This window comes from Erythrolamprus reginae, chromosome 1, assembly GCF_031021105.1.
Source record: "Erythrolamprus reginae isolate rEryReg1 chromosome 1, rEryReg1.hap1, whole genome shotgun sequence".
NCBI classification, from domain to species: Eukaryota; Metazoa; Chordata; class Lepidosauria; order Squamata; family Dipsadidae; genus Erythrolamprus; species Erythrolamprus reginae.
This window is the reverse complement of record NC_091950.1, coordinates 320,951,278-320,978,737: the sequence shown is the minus strand read 5'-3', so window position 1 is coordinate 320,978,737 and position 27,460 is coordinate 320,951,278. Positions and strand designations below refer to the sequence as shown.

The 27,460-nt window shown below is 39.7% G+C and overlaps 1 protein-coding gene across 2 annotated transcripts in view; it reads right to left on the bottom strand.

Moving 5' to 3' along the window:
* The window catches only part of TAB2 (TGF-beta activated kinase 1 (MAP3K7) binding protein 2), a 59,389-nt gene that overhangs the window by 8,761 nt on the left and 23,168 nt on the right, over positions 1–27,460 (bottom strand). For both annotated transcript variants that reach the window (XM_070733692.1, XM_070733693.1), the window contains 4 exons: positions 18,648–18,831; positions 15,348–16,842; positions 3,357–3,517; positions 2,744–2,837 (listed from right to left, as the gene is read on the bottom strand). In XM_070733692.1, the coding sequence (XP_070589793.1) occupies positions 2,744–2,837; positions 3,357–3,517; positions 15,348–16,842; positions 18,648–18,749 (1,852 nt within the window). In that variant the 5' untranslated portion in view covers positions 18,750–18,831. The remainder of the gene's footprint in view (positions 1–2,743; positions 2,838–3,356; positions 3,518–15,347; positions 16,843–18,647; positions 18,832–27,460) is intronic.

The following is a 27,460-nucleotide window of genomic DNA, read 5'->3' as shown; positions in this document are numbered from 1 at the left end:
TGCTGAGACTTGAGGACAATCTGGGCAAACCCAGAGTTCGTGTCCCCAGATCCAGCGGGGCCAGCCTCCCTAAACTTATTAATTAAGTAAACCAAGGCACTCTGGTTGGAGGCTTAGCCGGTGGAGAATTTAGCCTGGGACCCCCAAGGCCCGCTCCGGGATCCACGCGGTGGACTGAGGCCTACGCGGCTGGCAGGAGGCCAACACGAGAGGCCTAGATTTAAAAAGGGCGCGAAGGCCTTCGCGCCGAAAAATCGCTCCGTAAAATTCTCTTAAAGGGGAAGCGATCGACTAAGTCCAGGAGACTATAGAGGCGTCTCACTCCGCAGGAGGTATTCTTAAGCCCTTTAATATTTATATATACAGTAAAGAATCAATAAATCAATAGATTAATACTTGCACCAGAACCTCCAGGCCAAAGGATTAAAAGAATCCACAAGCGGCCGCGGGGATCGTACACGGCAAAACCGCCGGGGGAAAACGAAACCGCAACTTCTCCAAAGGAAAAAAGCCGAGCCGCAAACGGCTGGCGCTATTAGTGCAAGTAAATAATAATGATAAAACAATTCTTACTACTTTTGAAGAAAAAGATCGAAGGGAAGGTGTTAGAATGTTGAACGAGCTATCACAATACAACCGCAGGATATGCGAACTGAGCGAATTCTGGGGAAGGGGCGGATCCGGCAAGCTTTTTTAACACTAGGCTCAGTTCCACCGGATTGGACATGAGCAACCCATGTGACTGCTGGACCCGCTCCTTCAGTACGGAGAAGACACCTGTCCACAACTTCAAACTGTAACACTCCAAACTCCACTATGGTGAAGACCAAAGAGCTGTTGAAGGACACCAGAAACAAAATTGTAGCCCTGCACCAATCTGGGAAGACCGAATCTGCAATAGCAAGCAGCTTGGTGTGAAGAAATCAAGCAATATTTAGAAAATGGAAGATATACAAGACCACTGATAATCTCCCTCAGATCTGGGGCTCCACACAAGATCTCACCCTGTGGGGTCAAAATGATCACAAGAACGGTGAACAAAAATCTCAGAACCACACAGGGGAACCTAGTGAATGATCTGCAGAGAGCTGGGACCAACGTAACAAAGGCTACCATCAGTAACACACTACGCCGCCAGGGACTCAGATCCTGAAGTGCCAGACATGTCCCCCTGCTTAAGCCAGTACATGTCCAGGCCCTTCTGAAGTTTGCTAGAGAGCATTTGGATGATCCGCAAGAGTATTGGGAGAATGTCATATGGTCAGATGAAATCAAAGTAGAACTGTTTGGTAGAAACACAACTCGTCCTGTTTGGAGGAGAAAGAATGCTGAGTTGCATCCAAACACACCATACCTACTGTGAAGTATAGGGGTAGCAACATCATGCTTTGGGACTGTTTCTCTGCAAAGGGACCAGGACGACTGATCCATGTACACGAAAGAATGAATGGGGCCATATATCGTGAAATTTTGAGTACAAAATCCATCAGCAAGGGCACTGAAGATGAAACGTGGCTGGGTCTTTCAGCATGACAATGATCCCAAACACACCGCCAGGGCAACAAAGGAGTGGCTTTGTAAAACTCATGTCAAGGTCTTGGAATGGCCTAGCCAGTCTCCAGATCTCAACCCTATAGAAAACCTTTGGAGGGAGTTGAAAGTCCATGTTGCCCAGCGACAGCTCCAAAACCTCACTTTTCTTGAGGAGATCTGCATGGAGGAATGGGCCAACATACCAGCAACAGTGTGTGCCAACCTTGTGAGGACTTACAGAAAATGTTTGATTTCTTTATTACCAAAAAAGGATATATAACAAAGTATTGAGATGAACTTTTGTTATTGACTAAATACTTATTTTCCATCATAATTTGCAAATAAATTCATTAAAAATCAGACAATGTGATTTTCTGGATGAGTTTTCCCATGTTGTCTCTCATGGTTAAGGTCTATCTATGACAGTGATGGCAAACCTATGGCATGGGTGCCACAGGTGGCACACAGAGCCATATCTGCTGGCACACGAGCCATTGGTCATGCATGTGTGTGTTGGCCAGCTGATTTTTGGCTCGCACAGAGGCACTCAGAGGGTGTTTTTGGCTTCCAGAGAGCCTCTGGGGGGGGGAGGGCATTTTTACCCTCCTCCAGCTCTAGGGAAGCCTTTGGAGCCTGGGGAGGGCAAAACACGAGCCTACTGGATCCAGCAGAAGTTGGGAAACAGACCATTTTTGGCCTCCAGAGGGCCTTCGGGGGGGGGGAGGCGAGTGCAGGCACTGAATTAGATCTCTGCGCACAATGGAATATATTAGTAACTACTTTTAGTTATTTTGCTAAGTTGTTTTTCCTTCCTCCTCAAATAAATTTGATTTTAAATTTGTACATCCCCTGCCCCCAAAAAACCCCAAAACAGGAATTTGTAATTTACATAGCTAAGGATTCTCATTTTATTATAAAGCACTTTAATTATACATCAAATTGAATCCTTTTACCATAGAAGCACTTTAGTGCTCCCAATACAGAAGTAGTATTGCTCTAAGGAAGCCACTCGTTAATGCAACTCTTAAAGCAGCAGCAGCTTTTTCTTAGGTAGAAGTATGAAGAAAATTGGTTACTTTGAGAGGATAAAGCTTTGCTCTCTTCAAGCAAACAGTATAGTAATTTTCAAAGTGTGCACATCCCTATTCTGCAGTCCTCGAACCCTGCATACTAAAAGGTAAAAAGATTGTTCATATTTCTAATACAATACCTCTCGCTTGAAAAAGATCAATTTCTTTGGTTAGGCAATCTATGTCTATTTGAAGCTGTCTGTTAGAACTTCTTAACTGTTGCATTTCTTCAAGCTGAAAAACACAGAATTATTAGTTTCATGGTTACGATAACAAGGCATGGTTATTGGTTGATGGTGGTATCATTAGAATTATATAATCATTTTAATAGTTTTAAACAGTTCAGGCAACCTCTCAGGTATGCTCAAAACCAATTAAATATTTGGAATTCAAATGTAATGACTATCTAGATCACATAACCTAAGACACTGAAATAATTTTAAGCTATTAATAAATGAACCTCCCAAAAAATATAAAGCTAGATAAAAAGACATATTAGCTAGGAATAACTATATTAATAACAAGCTTGATAATAACAGAGATATGATAGTTTCAGCACAAATAACTGAAAAAGTGCTCCATATGATTTCGCAATTTTCCTGAATATATTTCCTGAATATCACCATACTTTTCAATTTATTCTTCCTCACCACGTATCCTGAAGATTGTATATTTAAAAACTGCTCTTTTGATTTGATTTATATTCATTTTATGGTAATACTGTATTCTGTATCTCCAGAAATGATGACTTACTGAAGGAATTTGGGAAGCAGAATTTGATCTTTTCAGCCGCCTTCGTGTTAGATTATTCTCCATTTCATTGACTTCTGATTTTAGTTTATCCAGCTTTTTCTTTTGAATCTCAAGTTCTCGTTGAAGCCGTTCCATCCTAGCCTTCTGATGTACTAGTAAAGCTGAAGAACATTAAGATACCATCTTAACCAATTTAATGTTCTCTTCACAGCATTTGTTTTAACCCAGTGCAGTCCTAGGACAAACAATTATATGAGAATTTCCCAGTGTGTCCAATATGAAATATAGGGACACATAAATAATGACTTATAAAAACCATTAAAACCAAGTTAATAACAATTTAATCAATATAATAATTTAAAAGTGCATTATTAAATTAATCAATTTGTGAAATTTAAACCTTCCTGGCTTTGGCTTCCTTGCTTAACTTTCTAATCTACAAAAAGAACAACTTACATATAACTAACCTTAGTCACTAAATTATACCCACTCCCTTTCCTATTTTATTTACTTATTAATTTACATGCAATTTCAATTATTATCAACTCCAAATGGTTTACATCTTCTATTTTCCCAATTAAGAATTATAATGACAAACCAGCAACCTGAACAATAATTCTAAAATAAAAATTCTGTTCAAAATAAACATTACACTACCCAAAAAAAATAAAAATAGCACATCTGCCCTTAAGACTTGCTGGAGAAAAATAGTTTCCTAAAACCCAATAGGGTTGGAATAATACAGTACCTCAACTGTTCTAAAGAAGAAAGACTGTGATTGAGACGACCCGAGGGGACATTGATGATGAAATTCCCTAAAAGAAATGGCTTGAAAGTCGCCCCTTCTGCTTTTCTTATTGTGGACGAAAACAGTTGTGAGAAGGTGATAATCATATGCTATGCTATGAAGGTTCTTCCTCTCTTATCTCTTCTAAACAGCCCACATCTTCTACCCACCATTTCAGTTTTCACTCTCCAATGCTCATTACAAATCCTGTAATTTCCAGTCAGTTTCTCTGCCAGCAGGGACCTACTAGAACCTTAATAATAATAATAATAATAATAATAATAATAATAATAATAATAATAATAATTATTATTATTATTATTATTATTATTATTATTATTATTATTTAGATTTCTATGCGGCCCCTCTCCGAGGACTCGGAGCAGCTCACAACAATAATACAACATGTACAAATCTAATGTTAAAAAACAATTTAAAACCCCTTATAAAAAAGAAAACAATCACACAACCTAACAAACCATACATAAAACCATAGTAACTGGCGACATAGGTGGGTCTTCAGGAGCTTTCGAAAGACAAACCTTATCCTAGTTTCAGACATTTGTGATAAATTTGCCCTAAGCTTTTTCAAAGTAGATTATCGTGGAAACAAAATGAAACAAAAAGAAAACTCCAACTCTGTATCTCAAACTCTTTCATACTATTGTATAGTAAGAAAGGTAAGTCAGAGCTACAAGTGGGATAACGCTGGGGAATCTCTCAGACCTTTTTTTACCTCACTGCATAAAAAACACTTTTCTTTTGTGAATTTTAAAGGAAATTTTATAGTTCTCTTTGTAAGAAAGATACATAAAATGAAGAAATTTCTTAAATCTATATTTAATTATTTTCAAATAACTGCTTCAGTTTAATCTGCTTGTAGCCTAAAGCTCAACATTTTTATAAAGAGTGCAAAGCTTTGGGAACCACATCTTAATTAAAAGCACTCTGAGGTCTCTTGAAACTTGAGTGAAAACTGGATTAGCATAAATGCTGAAGGATTATTATAATAAAATGGATTATTAACTACAGCATTTTTCGGTCTATAAAATGCTCCGGATCATAAGATGCATCTAGCTTTTGGGGAGGAACCTGCCTCTGCCTTCCTGCATCCATGGGTATTCATCCGGCTAGTGTCAATTGGATGCTGTTGACAGACAATAGGAAGGTCTAAATGGCCTAAAATCCTGGGAACAAGATGGCAGGTTTCACCAGGAACATGAGATGGATATCTGTAGTCTAACACAAACTGGCATCCTCTCCAGCTTTCCAAGCAAACATGTATGAAACATAGGAAATCACGACAAAGACAGAAATTGAGGCAGAAAGAATAACCACCCAGGGCTGAATCAACTCCTCTGGCCAATGATACAGACATGAAAAGACAGCTTTCTAATGTTCATTATTCTGTGTGCAAACATTACAAAACCTATCTGATCTTATACAGCAGCAAAAGAGTGACAGAGGTGGGCCAAATTAGAAACAATATGCTTTCCTAAATACTGGAGACATTTTGGATCTCATCTCACCTGTAGAGTGACTGCATGAGTCATACTATTCAACAGCAGGCTTCAATTACATCATCAACTACTCCTTCTGACAAACAAGTTTTATTCAGATGTGACAAGGAATATATAACGAGGATGCAATAAAATGTCAGATGGAGATTTGTTGGAATTCCTATCCAAGTTCAACATCATAGCATTCCAAGAGATATGGTTAACCACCGGTAATGAAAATATTCAAGGGGGGGTTGTGATTGGCTTAGTGGTTTAATATGCTGAGCTTCTCTGAAAAGCTGACAGTTCAAGATGTGACTGTCATGCAGGTGAAGGAGCTCATGTTACTTGCCCCAGAGCTCCTACCCATTTAGCAGTTCAAAAGTATGCAAATGCAAGTAGATAAATAGGTACCAGTTTCAATGAGAAGATAACAACATTCTATGCATCTCAGCATATAGTCATGCTGACCAAATGATCGTGGTGGAAGAGTCTTTGGACAATGCTGGCTCCTTTGTCTAAGAAACAGAGATGAGCACTGCTCCTTAGATTTGGAATTGACTGGACAGGGGATACCTTTACTTTATCTTTAATGAAGATATTCACCAGCAGGCTTCAAAGCATGGCATACCACAGCATGCAAATTTAGGACTGAGCCCCAAGGAGATTATGTTTACAACCCCCCCCCCCCACCCATTACAGACTCAAATGCCTTATCGATATAACAGCAAAAATATACATATCTGAAAGTCCATATATGGCTCCCTCACCCAGAGTACCTACTTATAAAAGTATTACACAAAAATCCACTTTGGTTCTAATTTAAACAACATGAAGTTGTTTAGACTTCATATTAACAACATCCCAGGATTGGCAATTGAGAAGAATATATTAGCAGAAGAATAGGCTACATTCAGACTTGGGGCTTGACAATAGATGATTGGTTTATTCTATACTAGGGGTATCAAAGTGGCAGCACATAGGGCCAGATGTGCAGGCCATGCCTATTCCAGCTGTGAATGGAGAAAACGTCACAAAATGTCACATGATGGCAACATAATGCTACAAGTTTGACACCTGTGTTCTATACCATATTATTACCAAATGAACAACAGATGGCAAATATGTTTACATCTTTTATACATCTCAGTGCTGCATTAGATTCCATAAATAGAGACATCTTATGGAGGAAGGCTGCCAAGCTACATATAGAACCTAGATTTCTATACCTAGTAAAGGCTCTCTATACATATACATATCTGAAAGTCCATATAGGAGTAAATGGCTCCCTCACCCAGAGTACCTACTTATAAAAGTATTAGACAAAAATCCACTTTGGTTCTAATATAAACAACATGAAGTTGTTTAGATTTCATATTAACAACATCCCAGAATTTCTCCATTCTACAGATGTTCACATGACAAAGAATCTTAAAAGACATATCAATATCCCTTTGTATGCAGATGACATAGTTCTGATGGCATACTTCCAAGCGGGTCTGAGAAGACTGATGGGAAAATTGACTAGGATAGATCTATTTCGGCCTTATTTTGGCCTCATCAGCTAGCCATACCCTCACTGGGACTTGAACCTGCAAACCTTTGCCTTGTAAGGCAGAGAATTAACCTCTAGGCTACAGTATCCAATCCTTTCAGCTCTGTTCCAGGGAAGGATTACATTTTGTGTCGAATCACCCTGGTATATTGAAGGAACATCACAGCTCCTTTTTTCTTTTTTTTTGCCTCTCGGCCCAACCCAGGACCATTTCCAAAGCAGTTAATTTTATTGATAGCCGACAATTCTATCTGTATGTGTCACAATCATATATATATATATCCAAAGTAATGTTTTTTGGGGGGAAAGATGGCTGAAACACAATAGGCATTTAGAAGAACAATTTATTAAAAAAATAGATCCCTTTTCACACTTAGGGGTAGTTTTTATAAATACAGGGTCCTGGGCCAACTACTTCAAACATTTTTTTAAAGCAACAACAATCTCAAAATACCAAATAAATTATTTGGTTACCATCAAAACTCTCTGCTCCTCATTTTAATGGTCCACAAGACAAAGCTTGGACCAATACTAAGAAGTACAGTCATACCTCGTCTTACGAACCTAATTGGTTCCAGGGGGAGGTTCGTAAGACGAAAGGTTCGTAAGACGAAACATTGTTTCCCATAGGAAACAATGTAAAGTCAATTAATCCGTGCAACCAAACCCCCCCCCCCCCCCGCAAAAAACCGCTGCCGCCCGGCTGTCACCTTTTAAAACAGCCTGGGGGCTTCTCAGCGACCTCCCAAACGCCAAACGCCAAACCTGAACTTCCGGGTTCGGCGTTCGGAAGGCCGCCGAGAAGCCCCCAGGCTGTTTTAAAAGGTGACAGCCGGGTGGCGGGGCTTCCCAGCAGCCTCCGAACGCCGAACGCGGAAGTTCGGGTTTGGCGTTCGGCTTCGGGAGGCTGCTGGGAAGCCGCCCGGCTGTTTTAAAAGGTGACAGACGGGCTGGGGGGCTTCCCAGCAGCCTCCTGAACCCGAACCCGGAAGTTCGGCAAAAGTTCGGGGTTCGGGAGGCTGCTGGGAAGCCTCCCAGCCCGGCTGCGACCTTTTAAAACAGCCGGGCGGCTTCCCAGCAGCCTCCCGAAGAAGAACGCTAAACCCGAACTTCCGCATTCGGCGTTCGGAGGCTGCTGGGAAGCCCCGCCGCCCAGCTGTCACCTTTTAAAACAGCCGGGGGGCTTCCCAGCAGCCTCCCGAACGCCGAACCCGAAAGTTCGGGTTTGGCGTTCGTAACTCGAAAAAAGTTTGTAAGAAGAGGCAAAATTTTTCTGAACCCCGGGTTCGTATCACGAGTTGTTCGTAAGACGACGGGTTCGTATCTTGAGGTACCACTGTATTGTTACAGATCTGTGTGCCTATCAATTGCCTCTATACTTGAGCAAAATCAAGCACACTTTTAAAGTACCGTTGTAGGAACCAACAGGAATACACCTGTTTTAGCAGTAAGAGATGAAACAGATATCCAGTTAATTTGTGGTCTAATAGCAATTAAAGCCTTTAATTATTAGCCGACAGTTCTTTCAATAGAGCTATCAAAAACTAAAAAATATGCCAGAACAGATGGGCTTTACTACAACATACCATGTGGATCAATCAATTTCTCCAAATCATCTCATATTACGGCTGCTCAACACATTATCTATCCTCAGCCAGACAAGGCCAAGACACTATTCAGACAAAGAGTTTGGGATATTAAGGCCCTGATTTTGAGTCACTTGAAAACATCGGGTTGTTGCAATGGTTAGTTAAAAAAATAAAATGGCCTTCCAAGTAGAAAAATATGTGACAACGGATTTAATTCAGTATCATAAGATAGCCCTTACCAAAGCAAAATTCAAGTAGCTAGATTGAGATACACTTTCCCCCTAGGCCTTTACAATTTTATGCATGGTATGTCTGTATGTATGATTGGTTTTTATAATAATGGGTTTTTAACTGTTTTTAGTATTGGATTATTCTTATATGATGTTTTGCTGCTGTTGTTAGCCGCCCCGAGTCTGCGGAGAGGGGCGGCATAAAAAACCAATAAATAATAATAATAATAATAATAATAATAATAATAATAATAATAATAATATATGGCCAAATACGGATGATTCCACCAAGTGACATATTTTGAGAGAACGTGTATTTATTTGAGGACCATCAGAAATAGAATACATTCCAATGTCAATTGTCATTTATATGCCTCAGACATTGAGATTGTAACAAAGAAACAGAGATTTTCATTAAAACTATTATGTTTATAGTCAGTGCTGCCCAACAGAGAATACATTTTATAAAGCTGCATGCAAAGATAATGAATTCATATAGGAACACAGTTTTTCAACTTTAATATTAATTTTAATATACATCTCTGCATTCTGTTTTATCTTATTCTTTTAAATTTAGTTTATTTTATCTCACTTTAATCTATTTTATTTCATTTCAGTGAATTATTGTATCTTACTGTGGCTGCCGGTCATGCTTTGGTATGATCAATTGACTGATTAATAAAGTATATAATCAGAAAATAAATGGCATTTTAAATCAAATTAATTTCTGATAAATGATATACAGTAATACCTCATGATACGAACTTAATTGGTGCAAGGAGGAGGTTCGTAAAACGAAAGGTTCGTAAGACGAAACATTGTTTCCCATAGGAAACAATGTAAAGTCAATTAATCCGTGCAACCAAAAAACCCCCCGCAAATAACTGGCTTTCGGCGACTGCTGGGAAGCCGCGCGGCTGTTTTAAAAGTTGACAGCCGGCCTGGGGGGCTTCCCAGCACCCCCCCGAACCCCGAGTTCGGGGGGGTGCTGGCAAGCCCCCCAGGCCGGCTGCGACCTTTTAAAACACCCGCGCCGCTTCCCAGCTGTCTCCTGAAGCCGAACGCTAAAGCCGAACTTCCGCGTTCGGCTTCGGGAGACAGCTGCGAAGCAGCGCGGGTGTTTTAAAAGATCGCAGCCGGCCTGGGGGGCTTCCCAGCAACCTCCCGAACCGAACCCGGGGTTCAGCAAAATTTTGCCTCTTCTTACGAACTTTGTTCGAGTTACGAACCGGTGTTCGGGAGGCTTCTGGGAAGCCCCGCCGCCCGGCTGTTACCTTTTAAAACAGCCGCGCGGCTTCCCAGCAGTCTCCGAACACCGGTTCGTAACTCGAAAAAAGTTTGTAAGAAGAGGCAAAATTTTTCTGAACCCCGGGTTCGTATCACGAGTTGTTCGTAAGACGAGGGTTTCGTATCTTGAGGTACCACTGTACTTGATGAGCCTGTCTATTTAATATATGTTTTCATTTCATTTCATTCTAGAAAATCTTCATTTTTATCCATTGACAATGGTAGAAATTTTCAATAAATCATGTTACCAAATATTTATAATTATGTTACATGAAATTCTTAGGTATGTTGCAAACTTGGTAAGAATTTATTACTTATTTGTTACGTATTTGTTTGTAAGCCACCCTGAGTCTCTGGGAACGGCGGCCTAGAAATTGAACTAATAAATTAATGAATAAATGAATAAATAAATAAATTTAAAAATCGAATAAAAATCATTAGTACTGGCAAGCTTTCAAACCTCTCTTAAGAGAATTTACACTATATATGCCAGAGAATCTTTTCTATTCTCCAACATTCTGGTAGTCAAAAGATGATTTAGAAACTGTTTAAAGCCATTGTTTCAGAAATATTTCAAACAGTTTACAACATTGGTCTAGCAGAGAGAAGTTCTCTGAAGTTGGGCTACAATACAGGAATCCAAAATCTCAGAAGACAAAACCTCTGGTCTCGGCAAGTAAAATGTTGATTGGCATGCATGCTTATATACTGTCTCCATAGTTGTCATTTGTACCATTACAGTTAAACTTCTGAGGGTAAAATATTGGACTGTAAATGTCTGTGGATGACCAGTGCATGTACTTGTCACTTACTGCAACAGTAATGTTATTCCTGCAGTCAAGAAACTTCCACAAATCTCTTTCCTCTACTTTTCATAGTCAACAACCACTTTTACATGCACGCAAAATCATCAGCAAAAAGCAACAATTTGCATTTGCTGGATTTGATCCCTGACAGGCAACTTACCAAAAGGATAAATAAACAAAGCCAATTACAATTTAGCTGAATAGATGAAATGAAATGCCTATATAAAGACTAGCCTCTTTTCCTTAACTGAATAAACCAAGGAACTTTGTAAGAGTGAAAGGAACTACAATGACCTCCAGGGCTGCCTGGCTTGTTCAGCTTCATCTAGATACCTGCTTATTTTTCAGTCCAGGAGCAATAAATGTAAAAACATATTATTATGTGAATGAAGGCAATCCTACAAAAGATTATTTAATTTATTATATCCCACTCTTTTTTCAGAAACAAACTGGCTTACATAACACTACCTCCTCCAGTTTTTCTGGCAACTAAAACCTTGTTAGAAAAAGAGTGACTAGCCCAAAATCACCCAATGAATTTTATTATTTATGGTGATTTTGAATCTGAGTCTAACAGTTGATCACTGATGAATACCTCAAAAACAGAGAAGCTGAGGTAAAAGGGGATATATTTCCGATTATAATTTAAACTATTTTTTCCCCTCTTCTTTCTTTTATTTGATTTTCTCAAAAACTATTTTGAAAACAATCATCTTGACCTGTTATCCTGCAAAATTACTGTTCAGCAGTATCACAGCTTGTTACCCTCAAAACCAACAAACCATACTAGACTTAATATGTTTCTGATGTTTTAAAACTTTTGGTTAAAATTTTGGGCATGCTAACTTTGAAGGATTTTTTAAAGTTATGGATTTTTAGTTTTAATTATTAGATTTGTATTCTACATTGTTTATTCTATTACTGTTGTGAGCCGCCCCGAGTCTACGGAGAGGGGCGGCATACTAAATAAATAAGTAAATAAGTAAGTAAATAAGTAAGTAAATAAGTAAGTAAATAAGTAAGTAAGTAAGTAAGTAAGTAAGTAAGTAAGTAAGTAAGTAAGTAAGTAAATAAATACCGTATATACTCGAGTATAAGCCGAGTTTTTCAGCCCCAAAAATGGGCTGAAAAACCCGACCTCGGCTTATACTCGAGTCACCACAAGAGGGCACCGAATCACCACAAGAGGGCGCCCTGCCAGCAAGCTAAATGGGGAGGACGACGACGGCATAAACTCTCTCCAGGCTTTAGAAGCCTTCAGCCGGAGAGAGAAGCATATTTGTTACAGAGATCCACTTGGTACGCAGAGGAAGGAGGAGAAGGACAGCTCTTTCCTTTCCTCCTCCTCCCCTGCGGCTGTGGGCTATTCTGGCTCTCCTCCGCCTCATTTCCCTATTGCCGTCCCAAGTGGATCTCTTTAGCAAATCTGCTTCCCTGCACAACACATGGGGCAATAAAGGGAGACGGAGGAGAGAGCCAGCAAGCTAAAGGGGGGGAGGGACCAGGACGGCATGAACTCTCTCCAGGCTTTAGAAGCCTCCAGCCGGAGAGAGAAGCAGATTTGTTAAAGAAATCCACTTGGTATGAAAGGAGGAGAAGGAGGAGAGCAGCTCTTTCCTTTCCTCCTCCTTCCACGCAGCTGTGGACTATTCTGGCTCTCCACCTCCTCCTTTCCCTGTTGCCGTCCCAATTGGATCTCTTTAGTAAATCTGCTTCCCTGCACAATAAAGGGGCAATAAAGGGAGACGAGGAGGGAGGATCAGGTGTTGGAGATCAAGCCAACGAGCCAGCCAGCAAGCTAAAAGGGGGGCGGGGGGTGGTGGACAGCATGAACTTTCTCCAGGCTTCTAAAAACTCAAGTTTGAAGAGCCCTGGGTTAGGGTTAGAAATGCAAGTCTTCAAACCTGGAAAAATTAGGGCTTGTGGACTTCAACTCCTACTCCTGAAGTAGCATGGCTGGTGCAGGAATTCTGGGAGTTGAAGTCCACTAGTCTTAAAACTGTCAAGTTTAAAGAGCCCTGGGTTAGGGTTAGAAATGCAAGAGTCTTCAAACCTGGAAATATTAAGGCTTGTGGACTTCAACTCCTGAAGTAGCATGGCTGGTGCAGGAATTCTGGGAGTTGAAATCCACTAGTCTTAAAACTGTCAAGTTTAAAGAGCCCTAGGTTAGGGTTAGAAATGCAAGTCTTCAAACCTGGAAAGATTAAGGCTTGTGGACTTCAACTCCCACTCCTGAGGTAGCATGGCTGGTGCAGGAATTCTGGGAGTTGAAGTCCACTAGTCTTAAAACTGTCAAGTTTAAAGACCCTTGGGTTAGGTTTAGAAATAGGTTTTAGCTTGGTTGCTGATTGAGCTACTTTTTTTACTTTTTAATTTATTGTTATTACCAGATTGCTTTCATTTACCCTCTTTTAAATTTACAGAGCTAATTTTGGTTTTCTTTAAAATAAATATTCTAAAACATTTAATCTACCGATGTCTCAATTAATGTAATTTTATTGGTTTCCATTTTTATAAGTTACCAGTAGCCACTGCATTTTCTAACCTCGGCTTATACTCGGGTCAATAAGTTTTCCCAGGTTTTTGTGGCAAAAACTGGTGCCTCGGCTTATACTCGGGTCGGCTTATACTCGAGTATATAGGGTAAGTAAATAAATAAATAAGTAAATAAATAAATAAAATAGATAAAATAAATAAATAAATAAATAAATAAATAAGGATGAACCTTTCTAAAAACTGACCAATAGCTACAGGCATTTGCCTTGGAATAGTCCCAAGCCAAATATACAGGCAGTCCTCAGTTAAGAACGGTAATTCGGACCAGAATTTCCATCCCTAAGTAATGCTGTAGTAAAGCATGCCATCATACTACTGTGATGGCAGTCCTGCAACATCATTAGGCATGGTATCATGTGGTCACCATATTGATCATTTTTTAGCTTCCTCACTGACTTTGTCAGAAGCTAGCAGTGAAGATCACAAGTGGTGATGACATGATGCTGTGACATTGTCATTGCGAGTTGGTCGCCAAGCATCTGAATTGCTATCACATGACGGCAGGGCTGCCACGTCAGCCAGAATTTTGAGCTACAGTTGTAAATACCACTCATTTAGGGCCATCAAAGGATCACTGAACAAGTGTTTATTAAATGAGGATCACCTATACAGTATTTACATGTAGAAATTTGCACAGTTGCTTCACATATTGCTGATTATGTCTGGCATTCAATATGAAAAAAGATGAAAAATAAAGCATATAGTGGGCGATCATCAAATGAAAATGCTGCAAATGAATTCAAGCACAGGGACTTAAAAATATGTTAAGTATGTGTCTCTAAACAAACATGTATAGCAATGGTTTAATGAAAATAAACCTGACTGGGATATGTACTAAGGTAGCACTGACTGCACTTATTGATAATCTGTGGCAGAAGAAAGACAGAGGTGATGCATCTATCCTGACCATCTCAATCTCAGTCATCTTGTATTATCCATCAGGTACAACAGGCACAATGTATGAAATCTGTGGGGCCTATGAACATATTTTTAAAAGCTTCAATAAAAATATGGCAAGGAATTAACTACATAAATTTCCAACTAGTGATATTTGCAAGAAATATAAATTGATGTTCAAACTGAAAGTAATATGTAGGTTATTTTTTCATTGTTTTACTCATGAAACAGAGCCACAATTGGCAACTTTAGATTAAGTGAACAAACAAATATAACATTTACTAGGATATAGCTATATCTGAGTGTCTCTGTGAGTATATGGGGATGATAGTTAATGTTGTAAATCAAAATCTTCACATATAATATGGGGGATAAATCAATTTCATAATCAGTCTTTGGATTTAACTGGAAATAAGTGTTCTATAAACATAGAATATGAATAGAAATAATGAAAAATGCAATTTATCTTTTTCAGAAATTATGAACAGTCTCTCTAACTGTATTTCCTCTGCTATCTCTTCTACCCACCATCCTCTGAATTATTTATAGGTTTTTCTCTGAAGATATTAACAAAACCATTTCTAGTTTGAGAGTATTAAAGTTATAATTTCTATATTTCTTGATTCTTTCACCCTATACTTGTACTAACAACTACAACTGGGTCAACATACTAGGTTCTTTTTCTCTAAATCTCTTTGTTATAGTGACAAAATAAATAAGTCAGTCGGACATAATGGACTAAAGCAGCAAGACAGAGATTGCAATAATTCACACAAAAGCATTACCTTGGGTATAGGCTGCGTCATCAGACCCCATGCTCAGTTTTCGTGCTTCACTAATCCTATCGACATGTGCTAAAACAGGGTCATTAAGGTGTTGGATACTTTCTGTTTCTGCAAAGTGTTCAGGAAGGTTTAGAAGGTTTGTGGGTTCAAATGTTGGGGAGACCACACCTGGTGAAACTGCAGGGGGTTTATTTGGAGAAACAGTAATTTTAAAAGTGTACTTTGTATTAGGCTGAGTAACCACTACTCGAGGAGAAGTGGCAGAAGCATTGTTTCCAATTGTTCTGCTTTTGGGAGGGTGATGGTGAATAAAGGCAGGTCCCATGCTAACTTGGCCAGACATATTCCTAGATGTGGCCGTCACTCCTGGATTTGTTGATATGAAGAGTGTGGGCTGATTACGTACAAGCTGTTCATCACCTGAAGAAGCATTGGCGGAAATGTACACTTTGGGCTGACTTCGTGTAATGATTTCATCAGTATTTGGTGGACTGGCAGCTATGTAAACAGTGGGTTGATTTCTACTTAAAGTCTGGCTGTTGCTGGAAGAGGAATTTGTGGATGAGCGGGGACCTGTAGGACGAAGTTTTGATGAATTGTTTCTTTGTGGTGGTTCAAGTTTTATTTCAATTTGGTTTTTACGAGGTCCTGTTGATATATTTTGGATATTATATTGACTCTGGGTTGAAGACGACTGTGAGCCACCAGATGAATGAATGGTGGGTGCTTGAGGAGTTGTAGGAGAACTTATAGGCATATACACATGAGAGGTCTGATGGCCTTGCTGGTTTGACTGTTGTGATGAGGTATGTGTCAAGGAACTGGTTGTGGGCATAGTTGACCAGGGGTTTGAATGTAAAGGCTGGTAGTTTTGTTGAGAATGCATAGGACTGAACTGAGACATCCAGGCTGGATTTTGCTGATTCTGGCGAGTTGTACCACTTTGATTTGTGATATAAGGTCTAATGTAGATAGAATTACCTTGTGGACTGTTTATTGGAGGTACGCCATGTATGTGCAAAGATGTTGGGGTATTCCGACCAGGCTGAATATTTGGGGCTAAAGTTACCATAATGGGATTAAATCTAGGTGTTTGCTGAGCCAAACCAGAAGATCCTTTACTGCCCAAGTGAAATCCAAAATGTTGTCCTGAATTGGAAGGATTAGGATTATTAGATATGCCAAAGAATCCCTGTGGAACTTGGACTGGAGCAGTCTGTGGTTCTGGATGACACAATTCGCTGTTCGACAAGCTGGTCTGGAGGTGTCCATCACTAATACTATGAGTTAAAGTCCTACTTCCATTCATTCTACTTCCTTCTCTTCCATGGAGATTCACATTCTGTGACTGCAAATCCAAATTAAGGGATGTCATGTGATTTCGGAGACTGGAAATGCCAGAATCATCTGAAAAACCAATTTCTCCTTCACCGTAGAGATATTTTGTGCTCTCTTTAGAGAGAACTGCACAACAGGCATCCAAGTTATTATTATTCTGTAAAAAAATTTAAAAACAGGCATTAATAGAATTCCTTTAGTTTTGTCAGTTATTTAAGAATTTAACAAAATACAAGCTTTCTGACATATAAATCTATTTGAAAACAGGCATAAGAAGGATAAGAAACTCAGAAGAGAAACAATAAAATAGTATACTCCAAATATTGTACTATTTGTCTTGGGAGATAATAGTATTTAATTCAATTAGCCTTTCTTTCTTTCCTATAATCATGAGGATATATGCGTGTGGTCAACTTCCTGCAGTAGTCTTGTAACATTTGGTAATGATGTGCCTTTGCTTTCTTCTTAAATCTAAGAATGACTGCTCAAAGTCACTTACCTGGCTTCATGCCTAAGCAGGACTAGAATTCTTTATGTCCTGGTCTGTGCCTGATGCCTTAAACCACTAGACTAAACTGTAGCATAGGAAGAAGACTATAGTAAATGGATGAATATAACAAAGTATATTTTTATTGCAGCTAATTATCTTCAGCATACTTCTCATTAAATCTTACTGCTCGAAAGATCAATAATGGAATTTGGGTTTGGGTTAAATGCATGCTTATTTTGAATTTAATTTTAATTTCATTTCAAAAGCTATCTTTATATTTTCCTACATAAAAAGTATTTTTATCCAGTATTAAACTACTTTTTGTAATGGATGTAAAAATGCAAGGCACTGAGAAATTAGCTCCAGTACCTGGAAGGTATTGAATTTTACAGGGTATTTGTGTATATGTCCACAAAGATTTAATGTTGATTTAAGTTAAAACCCCATAATTTAAGGAAAAATTAAATGTGTTGATTTTTAAATATAGAGTAACCTAGTAATAAAATACAAAAAAGACAGAAAACTCCCAAACAGCATTTTAATTTGAAAACTATTTTCTGTATTAATATCTACTAATAATATAGATACAAGGATGTGCTATTGATAACTACAATATAATTAATATTAAATATAAAACTGAATAAATTCAAGAGAATTTATACTATTCCAAAGCTTCACAAAAAAACACATTTGTACCAAAAGGCTAGCCATTCCCAATATAACAATGATCAAGAATCAAATTTGAAGAAGAAAAATAGTTTAGCAATGCCACCAAATCAGAACATCAATACTCTACACCAGCGATTTATAAAGTGTAGATAATTTGGTCCTATCCTATGAGTATTGGAGCAATTTTTAATTGCTTGTTTTAAACTATGCAGTGGATTGTTTGAGACTGGGAAAAGGGGATAATTGGATCAAACACTATACAAAGTATTGTTTTAATCTTAAAATGAATACTTATTGTAGAATGCCTATCAGCATACTAGATGTACTATAAGGCAGTGGTCCGCAGTGGCGGTTATGATCAGACTGGGGTGGGGGGGAGAATGGTTTTGCACCTGCCTGCCACTTGCACAAATGGAGCTTTGCACAGACTAGTACTGGGCAGTAGACTGGGGGTTGGAGACCCCTGTTATAACGGATATGCAAATATAAAGTGAGAAAATAAATGCTATATGAGACCTTTTTAAAGAGCTACTTATGAAACATATTAAGTATATATTTTAAAATTTGAAATATAGCAATTTAAAATGAAATACAAAACAAAGCAGAATAAATTTTAAAAATATGAAGCAAAAAAGTAGAACTAAAGCTATTAAAAGCATACAAAAAGAAAACAAATTATAACATTCAAACTGGGAAAGGAAAATGTATACCAAAGAAAATATTCATGTAATAAGTTAGCCAAAAAAAGGACTTAATTTTTAACATCACAATATTAAAATGCCTAGTAACAACATAGCACTAACCTGTAACATGCATCTGGACACAACAACTTCAGGTACCTCAGGAAATTTTTGGCGCAGGTCATTTAAAACCTGAAAATCAATTTGCTGGCTTCCTTGGGCCATTCGTATGTTGCCTGATCAGGACGTTTGTTCAATGTGCAGTCTTAGTGGGAAATTAAAATCATCTCTTTTGTCTTAGCATTTTCTGTAAACAAACAAGACAAAAAACTTGAGTAAATCACCACATGCATTTGATTACAATATTCTCACTGCAAGCTTTATAATCTATAAAGAACAAAGCAAGCTGTTTAGTCACAACCTCCTCATTTAGCAACTGATTTAAACAGAAACATCCCAATTACAAGGTGATAACAAAAGTAACTTTGCTATCAATGCCTCCATCTAGAACAACAAAAAACCTTCAATTGAACTTATCTAGTGAGTTTCAGAGTGAAGCTGACAGAAGAGTTCTAATCAGAATTCAGGCACAGAACTGAGATTGTTAATTTAGGGTTATGTACTTATTAGAGAAGCGGCTTAAGAACATAGACAGTAGAAAGCTTAAGCAATCTCTCCACCCTATCAGAGGCGGAAAAATGCCCCGTAACATATATGTTATATTAATGGTGGAGAAAAAAATCTGGGGACCAGGAAAAGTATGGAACAGAATCCTAGACTCTCCTGTCACGGGGACATGTTCTTTATGGCTGAAATTTCAGAGGAGGTGGTAGATTTCTGCCTCCATTAATGCCCGTTTGATGGCATTTGATGGGACAGGCAAAGGGGCAATGAAGTAACTCTACGGTGAGGCCAAATTTGATGGTGTCTAGGGCCTAGGAGTCCGTGGATGTGATTTCCCATTGGCGAAATGTTGAAGCCTGCCACCAATGGGACATGCCATTTCAGAGTCATTTGGATCTGCAAAAGGCCCTATACCCAGATCCCCAGAAGGAGCGTTTCGACTGGGAAAATTGTCTGCCCGTCCCTGGCAGTGGGCCTGTCTTGAGGTCTGTCTCCCCCTGAAAATACCATTTTTGGAACTGGGGGCCTCCAAAGCAAGAATCGGGGTGAAAGGGTTGCCTATAACAGAGGTCCCCAACCGCCGGTCCGCGGACCGGGACCGGGCCGTTGGGGCTTTTCAGCCGGTCCGCGGCGCCAGGGCCCCCTCGGCCTTTCCGCACCACCAGCGGCGCTCCCCCCGCCAGCCAGCCAAGCCCCGCGCCCGCCGGAACCGGCTCCTCGCTCTCCCCCCGCCGCCCGCCGCGTTTGCAGGAGGTGGGGAGGGTTGGGCGGCCCGCCAAGGCCAGGAGGGACGCCGCTGCCCCCCCTTCCCTCTCTCCGCCCGCCGCTGCGCCTCCTTGACGCCGAGAGGAAATGCCGGCAAAGGCTTTCCTCAGCGGAGGCCGGCGAAGGTGATATTGAATGTCGGGGGAGAACGGGCGGTTGCGCGCGCTCCCTATCTCCCTGCTAGCCCACTCGGAATATTCAAAATAAGAAAAACCTTTGCCGGCGAAGGCTTTTCTTATTTTGAATATTCCGAGTGGGCTAGCAGGGGGATAGGGAGCGCGCGCAACCGCCCGTTCTCCCCCGACATTCAATATCACCTTCGCCGGCCCCGCCTCTCCTGCAAACCCCCTTGCTGAGAGCCCGGGGCGAAAGTGCTCTCGCAAAGGTGAGGCGGGCAGGGCGTGCGCGCGTCATCGCTGAGAAGAACGGAGAGAGAACGAGAGTGAGTGAGAGCAACAGACAGCAAGATAGAGAGAAAGTGAGAAAGAGAGAGTGAGAAAGGGGGGAGAGAAAGAGATAGCAAGAGAGAGAACAAGAGAGAGAAAGAGCGTGAGAAAGAAAACAAGAAACAGTGAGAGAGAGAGAAAGCAAAAGAGACAGAAAGAAAACAAGAGAGAGAAAGTGAGAAGAAGAGAGAGAAAGAGGGGGAGAGAGAGAGAAAGAGAGAGGGGGGAGAGTGAGAAAGAGAGGGAGAGGGAGAAAGAGAGAGGGAGAGGGGGGAGAGATAGCAAGAGAGGGAGAGAGGGAAAGGGGGAGAGAGGGGGGAGAGAAAGAGAGAGGGAGAGAGAGAGGAGATAAAGGAAGAGGAGAGAGAGAAAGGAAGAGAAAGAAAGAAAGAGGGATAGAAAGAGAGAGAGAGTGAGAGATGCTCAGTGAGCCTTTCTTTGAAGTTGCCTTTCTTTCTCTTTCTTGCTTTCTTTCTTGCTCTTTTTCTTTCTCTCTTTTACCTTCCCTTCCTCTATTTCTTCTTTTCTTTCTCCTTCCTACCTTCTTCCCTTACTCTCCCCTTTCATAAGTTTCCTTGCTTCCTTCCTCTGTTCCTGTCCCTTCCCCCTTTCTTTCTTTCTTTCCTTCCTTCCTTTCCTCCCTCCATTTCTTGCTTTCCTTTTCCTTCCTCCCTTCTTTCCTCCCTCATTCCCTTCTTTCACTCCTTCCTCTCTTACTCTCCCCTTTCACACCTTTCCTTGCTTCCTTTGCACCCTTCTTTTGTTCCTGTCCCTTCCCTCTTTCCTTCCTTCCTTCCCACCCTCCGTCCATTCATTCACCCATTCCTCTCTTGATCGCCCCTTTTACGGCGCCGCTGACAGCTAGCTCCCCCCCCCCACCGGGCCATGGAAAACTGGTCTAGCTTAAAGCCGGTCCCTGGTGCAAAAAAGGTTGGGGACCTCTGGCCTATAATATGGGCCAGGGCGATGGTCAGGCCGTCTATGCACTCTAGAGTCTAGAGTGCATAGACGGCCTGCACTGGTACTGTCTAGAGTCTAGACAGTACCGTCCTCTTATCCCTGTCCTCTACTAGAATCCCTCTACTACCTTCACCAAACAATTTCTCTCCTATAGCTAGGCACCATTTAGAGCGTGTATCCGCCTTCCAATGGCATAGCCAAAGCAGATGGCAAGAAATAACACTAGCTGGCACAGCGCAGGATGTGAATTTTGTGGCATTGAGAGTTAAATTTGTGGAGAACTCCGCCTCAGCCAATGATTTATTTAAATCTTGCCTCAGGCAGGAATCATCTGGCCCCAATCTAGACTGCATCTCCCTTAGCCACATAATTGAGGTTCTGCAGTGGCCCTAAAAGACACAGAGAGAAGGCTCTGGGAATTAGAGAGGTGTCCCTGCCACTGACACCTCAGCAGTTACCTCAGTTGCCTTTGCAGGTTCCTGTTACCTCAGAGTTTGCTGCATTGTTCTTTACCACTAAAGAAATTTACATTGTTCTTTACTAACATATTTCACTGAAGCTATTAAAATACTTAAATTACAATACTTAATCTGCAAACACTCTACTGTCAAAAGTGCAGATGAATTTAGATATATAGTTTGTAAACAGTGACTTTTAATATAGTAGAGACTTTTATCAATGCAGTAGAATACCAAAAACTGTTTACAACCTTGGTATTTCTTCATATTTCAAGCCATTTCTATAACAAAGTTAAGTCACTCTAGTCATCAAAACCTACAATCAAACTTTCATTTTTTTTCAGTTTTGAGCAAAAAATCCAGAAGTGGCTTCCAAGTAAAAACTAGAAAGCATTTTCTCTTTAATTAAAATAGTCAGTTTTGCCATTTTTGCCAACTCCACTATAAACAGTGATTATGATGCCCATATATTCCAGCAATTCACTATCAATAAGGTAAACCATAAACAAAACACAAATGCATACCAAGCACTTTTGTAAACTAGCTTTTAAAGAAATCTGAATGTAACCTATGGCTTTCTTACCCGATTACTCTGAAACAACATAACTACACAGGATCAGTGGAAAGATGTTGCTTAGAACAATTTTGTCAAGCACTTCCCCCCCCTATTTTCTAGAGGTCAATAGGATGTTCATGAGAGGTGCCCTCACAATGACAAGAAAACTGCTCAAGTGCTGCCAAGAAATTCATCAAACATGTAGGATGGGATCCTCTTCGCTAAGCAGAGATAGTTTAGTCTAGTTAATTCTACTGTCATAAAGATCATTTATTTTTCTATGATAGTGGACTAATGGAAACAGATCAGATTAGATCATTACATAATTTTACTGAGAATCTATGCGTTAAAATAAATGCTAAATTTGTTAAATGCTTTAACAAATTACCACACATTCATATCATATGCTTGTCATATTCATATCATATTTATATCCTGTACTAAACAACCAGCTTTAATTTTGTGCACCTGAAGACCAGCATTCTGCATAAGATTCTATACTCAATCAACCATTTCACATATTGATTAATTATTGATTTGATCAGATTTCTGTGCCATCCTTCTCCTGGTACTCAGGGCGGCTATTAAATCCATTTGTTTTAATAAATTAAAACACATCTATTAAATAGAAATATTGTTTAGGCAAACAATTTGAAGAAGAAAAAATGTAGACTAAAAAACCCCTTATTTTCCTTTTAGCAGAAGAACATATTGTACCCATTATTGATAGTATTTACCAAACAGGACTGAAAGATCAAATTACACCTTTGTAATTTGGCTTCCAAAGAAGCAGTGAATACGAAATGCAGATGGCTCAATACAGTACAAAAAAACCACAAGACCTTTAATATTTTTGAGTTATAAAGTCATTTACCCCTTAGTCTCTTTACTCACAAGTTAAGTAAAATTCTTAAGGATGGCTAGAATTTTTCTTCATTTTTTCTTCTTAAATTATTACTTTTGAAAGGTATGAAACCTTCTTGGAACTGCTAAACGGACTTTGTTGCAAACTTTCAGCAGTTCCAAGAAGGTTCCTATTATCAGTTCCCAAGAAGTTTGCATTTGCACTATTCAGGTGACTCTGAGGGAACAATAAACCTGCAAGTAGCCTCTGCACTCTCATAGTGTTAATGATCAGATGACTGCAAGGAATATAAATCTTCCCATCCACCTTCAAATTTCTAGGTTCTAACATATCACAAGACCTAAAATGGTCACCTAACATCAAATAAAGTCATCAAAAAAGCATAACGAAGAATGTTCTTTCTACGCCAACCCAGGAAGCTTGAACTGCCCAAGGAGCTGCTGATACAGTTCTACAGAGGAATTACAGTATTGAGTCTGTCATCTGCACCTCTATGTCTGGTTTAGTACTGCAACCTAACAAGACCGACACAGACTTCAGTTGCTGCCAACTGCCCTTCCATTCAGGACCTGTATACTGCACGAGTCAAAAAGAGGGCGGTGAAAATATTTACTGACCCCTCGCTACCTAGACATAAACTGCCCTCAAAACATTGCTACATAGCACTGCACACTAAGACAACTAGACACAAGAACAGTTTTTTTCCTGAACCCCATCACTCTGCTAAACCAATAATTCCCTCAACACTGTCAAATTATTGACTAAGTCTGCACTACTATTACTACTAGTTCTTTCTCATCATTCCTATCACCCATTTTCTCCCACCTATGACTGTATGACTGCAACTTGTTGTTTGTACCTTTAAGATTTTTATTAATATTGATTGCTTCCTCATTACTTATTTGACCCTTATAACAATCATTAAGTGTTGTAACTTGTGATTCTTGACAAATGTATCTGTTCTTTTGTGTACACTGAGAGCATATGCACCAAAATAAATTCCTTGTGTGTCTAATCACACTTGGTCAATAAAGAATTCTATCTATGTACCTATCTACTTACCTACCTATCTACCTACCTATCTATCCAGAATATTTTATGAATGTGGTATATTATAAGCATTATAAATAAAAAACATACTGATTTTTTCACACACACAAAAATTCATAGCTTGAATAATTTTGGGATCTATACAATTGAGAAAGTATAGTTTTCCAAAGTAAGTATGCTTTTAAATTTCAAAGAATTCCTTAGCCACTTTCCCCCCTGAATAGTCATAAATAGAATTTTTAGGGAGTAAATAATCTGTATGCTTCCGTTCCAAAATGTTCTTAATAGCAGCATGTGAAGGTAGACTTTGGAGTTTTTTGTCTTATCTTTTAAAATGAAAGTAGCTATTATTTCTACAAAATAAGTGTATATTATATTGAAAATGAAAAATGGGTTTTATTAAATGAAGTGGTATATTTTTTAATTAATTGTTAGATTTCAATCAATTTAAATAATGTGGTTTTCTTTTTAGAACAAAGCTTTGAACCTCTAGTGAGTCATGTTGAAAACAAAAATAATGCACAATTTCCCACCGGTGTTGTGCAGCAAGAATATCACCTACAACAGAATTAGAGCTAAGAACACAGGCTCCAGATATACTGAAAAGCATGTGTGAATCTGAAAATCATGTAAATATCACATAATATAAATATACAATAATTATAAATGGACTAATACCGCAATGAAGTTTATCCTTTGAAACAAATGCATATTTCAATCGTCCACTAAGCCCACCTTCTTTAGAGTATGGTAGCATTAATTAAATCAATTGTTGGGGGATTCTATCCCACCCCACCCTATGCTTTAAAAAAGCAAACCTTTTGTGAATACATATTAATTTTGAATTCTGCCTCTTGGGAAACGGAACAAAAACTTCCTATGAGGGATACAGGTTTGGTATTACTTCCCTAAATAATAGGTGTTAGAAATAACAGTCTCTATTTCAAACATGCACAATACTGAAATCAATTTAGCTTGCCAGTCAAAATTTGAAGCCATGCCATACATTGTTTCTAATAATGTTCTACTATGACAAAATTTCTAAACAGAGTTCTATTTTTATTTCTTCCGTAAAGTATGCACCTACATATACAGTGATCCCTCAATTAGCGCGGGGGTTACGTTCCAAGACCTCCCGTGCTAATCGATTTCCGCGTTATAGTGGTGCGGAAGTAAAAACACCATCTGCGCATGCGCGCCATTTTTTTCATGGCCGCACATGTGCAGATGGTGGAGTTTGCGTGTGGGCGGCGGGGAAGACCAAGGGAAGGTTCCTTCAGCCGCCCAACAGCTGATCTGCTCCGCAGCGCGGAAGCAGCGAGGAGCCGAAGATGGGGTTTCCCCGTTGCCCAGGCAAAGGGGAAACCCCATCTTCGGCTCCTCGCTGCCGCCGCGCTGCGGAGCGGATCAGGTGTTGGGCGGCTGAAGGAACCTTCCCTTGGTCTTCCCCGCTGCCCACACGCAAAGGGGAAACCCCAAGATCGCTTGCCGCTTGCCGTATTGCAGCTTGGAGCCTTGCTTCGCCTCCTTCGCTGCAATACGGCAAGCGGCAAGCGGCAAGCGATCTTGGGGTTTCCCCTTTGCCTGGGCGGCGCTGGGGCCATGCGGAGCCGCTCATCTAGGGGGGCGTGGACCGGCAAGGTGCCCTCCACTCTCTCTTTCTCTCCCTGTTACCGGTGTGGTATAAGAGAGAGAAAGAGAGAGAAAGGAGGGCGACTTGCCAGTCCACGCCCCCCTGGATGAACAGCCTCGCATGGCCCCAGCGCTGGGCTCCGCTGTTGCCTCCGCCCCCATTCGGCTCTGCAGCTGAGAGGCAGTAGCTACGTTCACTCCTTTGTCCTCCCCAGCACCTAGTTTCCGGCCCCACGCCATCTCCAGCTCCCGGTAACACACCCGACCTCTACTTGCAGGAGGGGGGGAGAGAGAAGGGAGGAAGAGAGTGTGAGAGAGGAAGAAAGAGAGAGAGAAATGATAGAAAAAAGGGGAGAAAAAAAGAGAAATGAGAAAATGATTGAAGCAGAGAATGACAGGAAAGAAAGAGAAAGAGACAGAGAAGTGACTCTTGGTCATGACGTATGACGTCATCGGGTGGGAAAAACCGTGGTATAGCAAAAAAACCGTGGAGTATTTTTTAATTAATATTTTTTGAAAAACCGTGTTGTAGCGTTTCGCACTAATCGAGGGATCACTGTATAGCAAAGGCCAGTTCCCAATATTTATAACCCACATCCAGAACATCTACATCTAAATTAATTCTAACCCCAATTCTAATCTTTTTTAAAAAAAAATGTTTATTTCTAACGGCCTGCAAAATCTATTAGCTTTAAATGTTTATTTGCATGTAGACAATGGGATTTTTTCCTTCATTTTTCTTGTATGGGTTGATAAGTATTTTTGGTAAGAGAAATTTTCAAAAACAACAACAATTGATCAAGTAGAAGGGCCAAGGTAACATGCACTCATGTTAATCACTTAATGATTGTCATAGGGGTCAAATAAGCAAAGAAGAAACAATCAATATTAATAAAAATCTTAGGATACAAGCAACAAGTTACAGTCATACAGTCCTAAGTGGGAGGAAAAGGATGATAGGAAGTATGAGAAAAAAGTAGTAGAAAAAGAAGTGTAGACTTAGTAAAAAGTTTGACAGTGTTGAAGGAATTATTTGTTTAGTAGAGTGATGGCGTTCAGGAATTACATGCTACCAATCACCAGTCTACTTAATGATTTTACAAGTGACTTAATATAGCAGAAAGAATAAATTATTGATACAAAAGTGTACTTTTCAGCCACAATAATTATAAATTTCGTGTTTATCATATAATTTATACACACAAAGAAAGAATGGGGATCATAGATGACTTAGCCCCTCCTCCTATCTAAACGTAGGTAGTTTAGAGCTTAAACAATAGGTGGATAAATAGTGAGTGCAATGGATATGAGATAAATTATAATTATCTGAATATTCTAGCATTCATATTATATATTTCATATTATTTCAAATTATTAAACATAAGCATTTCTAAACCTGAAAACAAAATTCAACTTCCTTTAATTGGATTCAATTCACTGTATGGCCAATGTTCCTCAGTCTAGGAAGCTTTTACACAGAGTCCCGTTTTACCTATTTCCTTACAGTGTAAAGGAAGTCCTCAAGTTATGACCCAACATTTCTGTTAATAAGTGAAACAGTTAATGTGTTTGGCCATTTT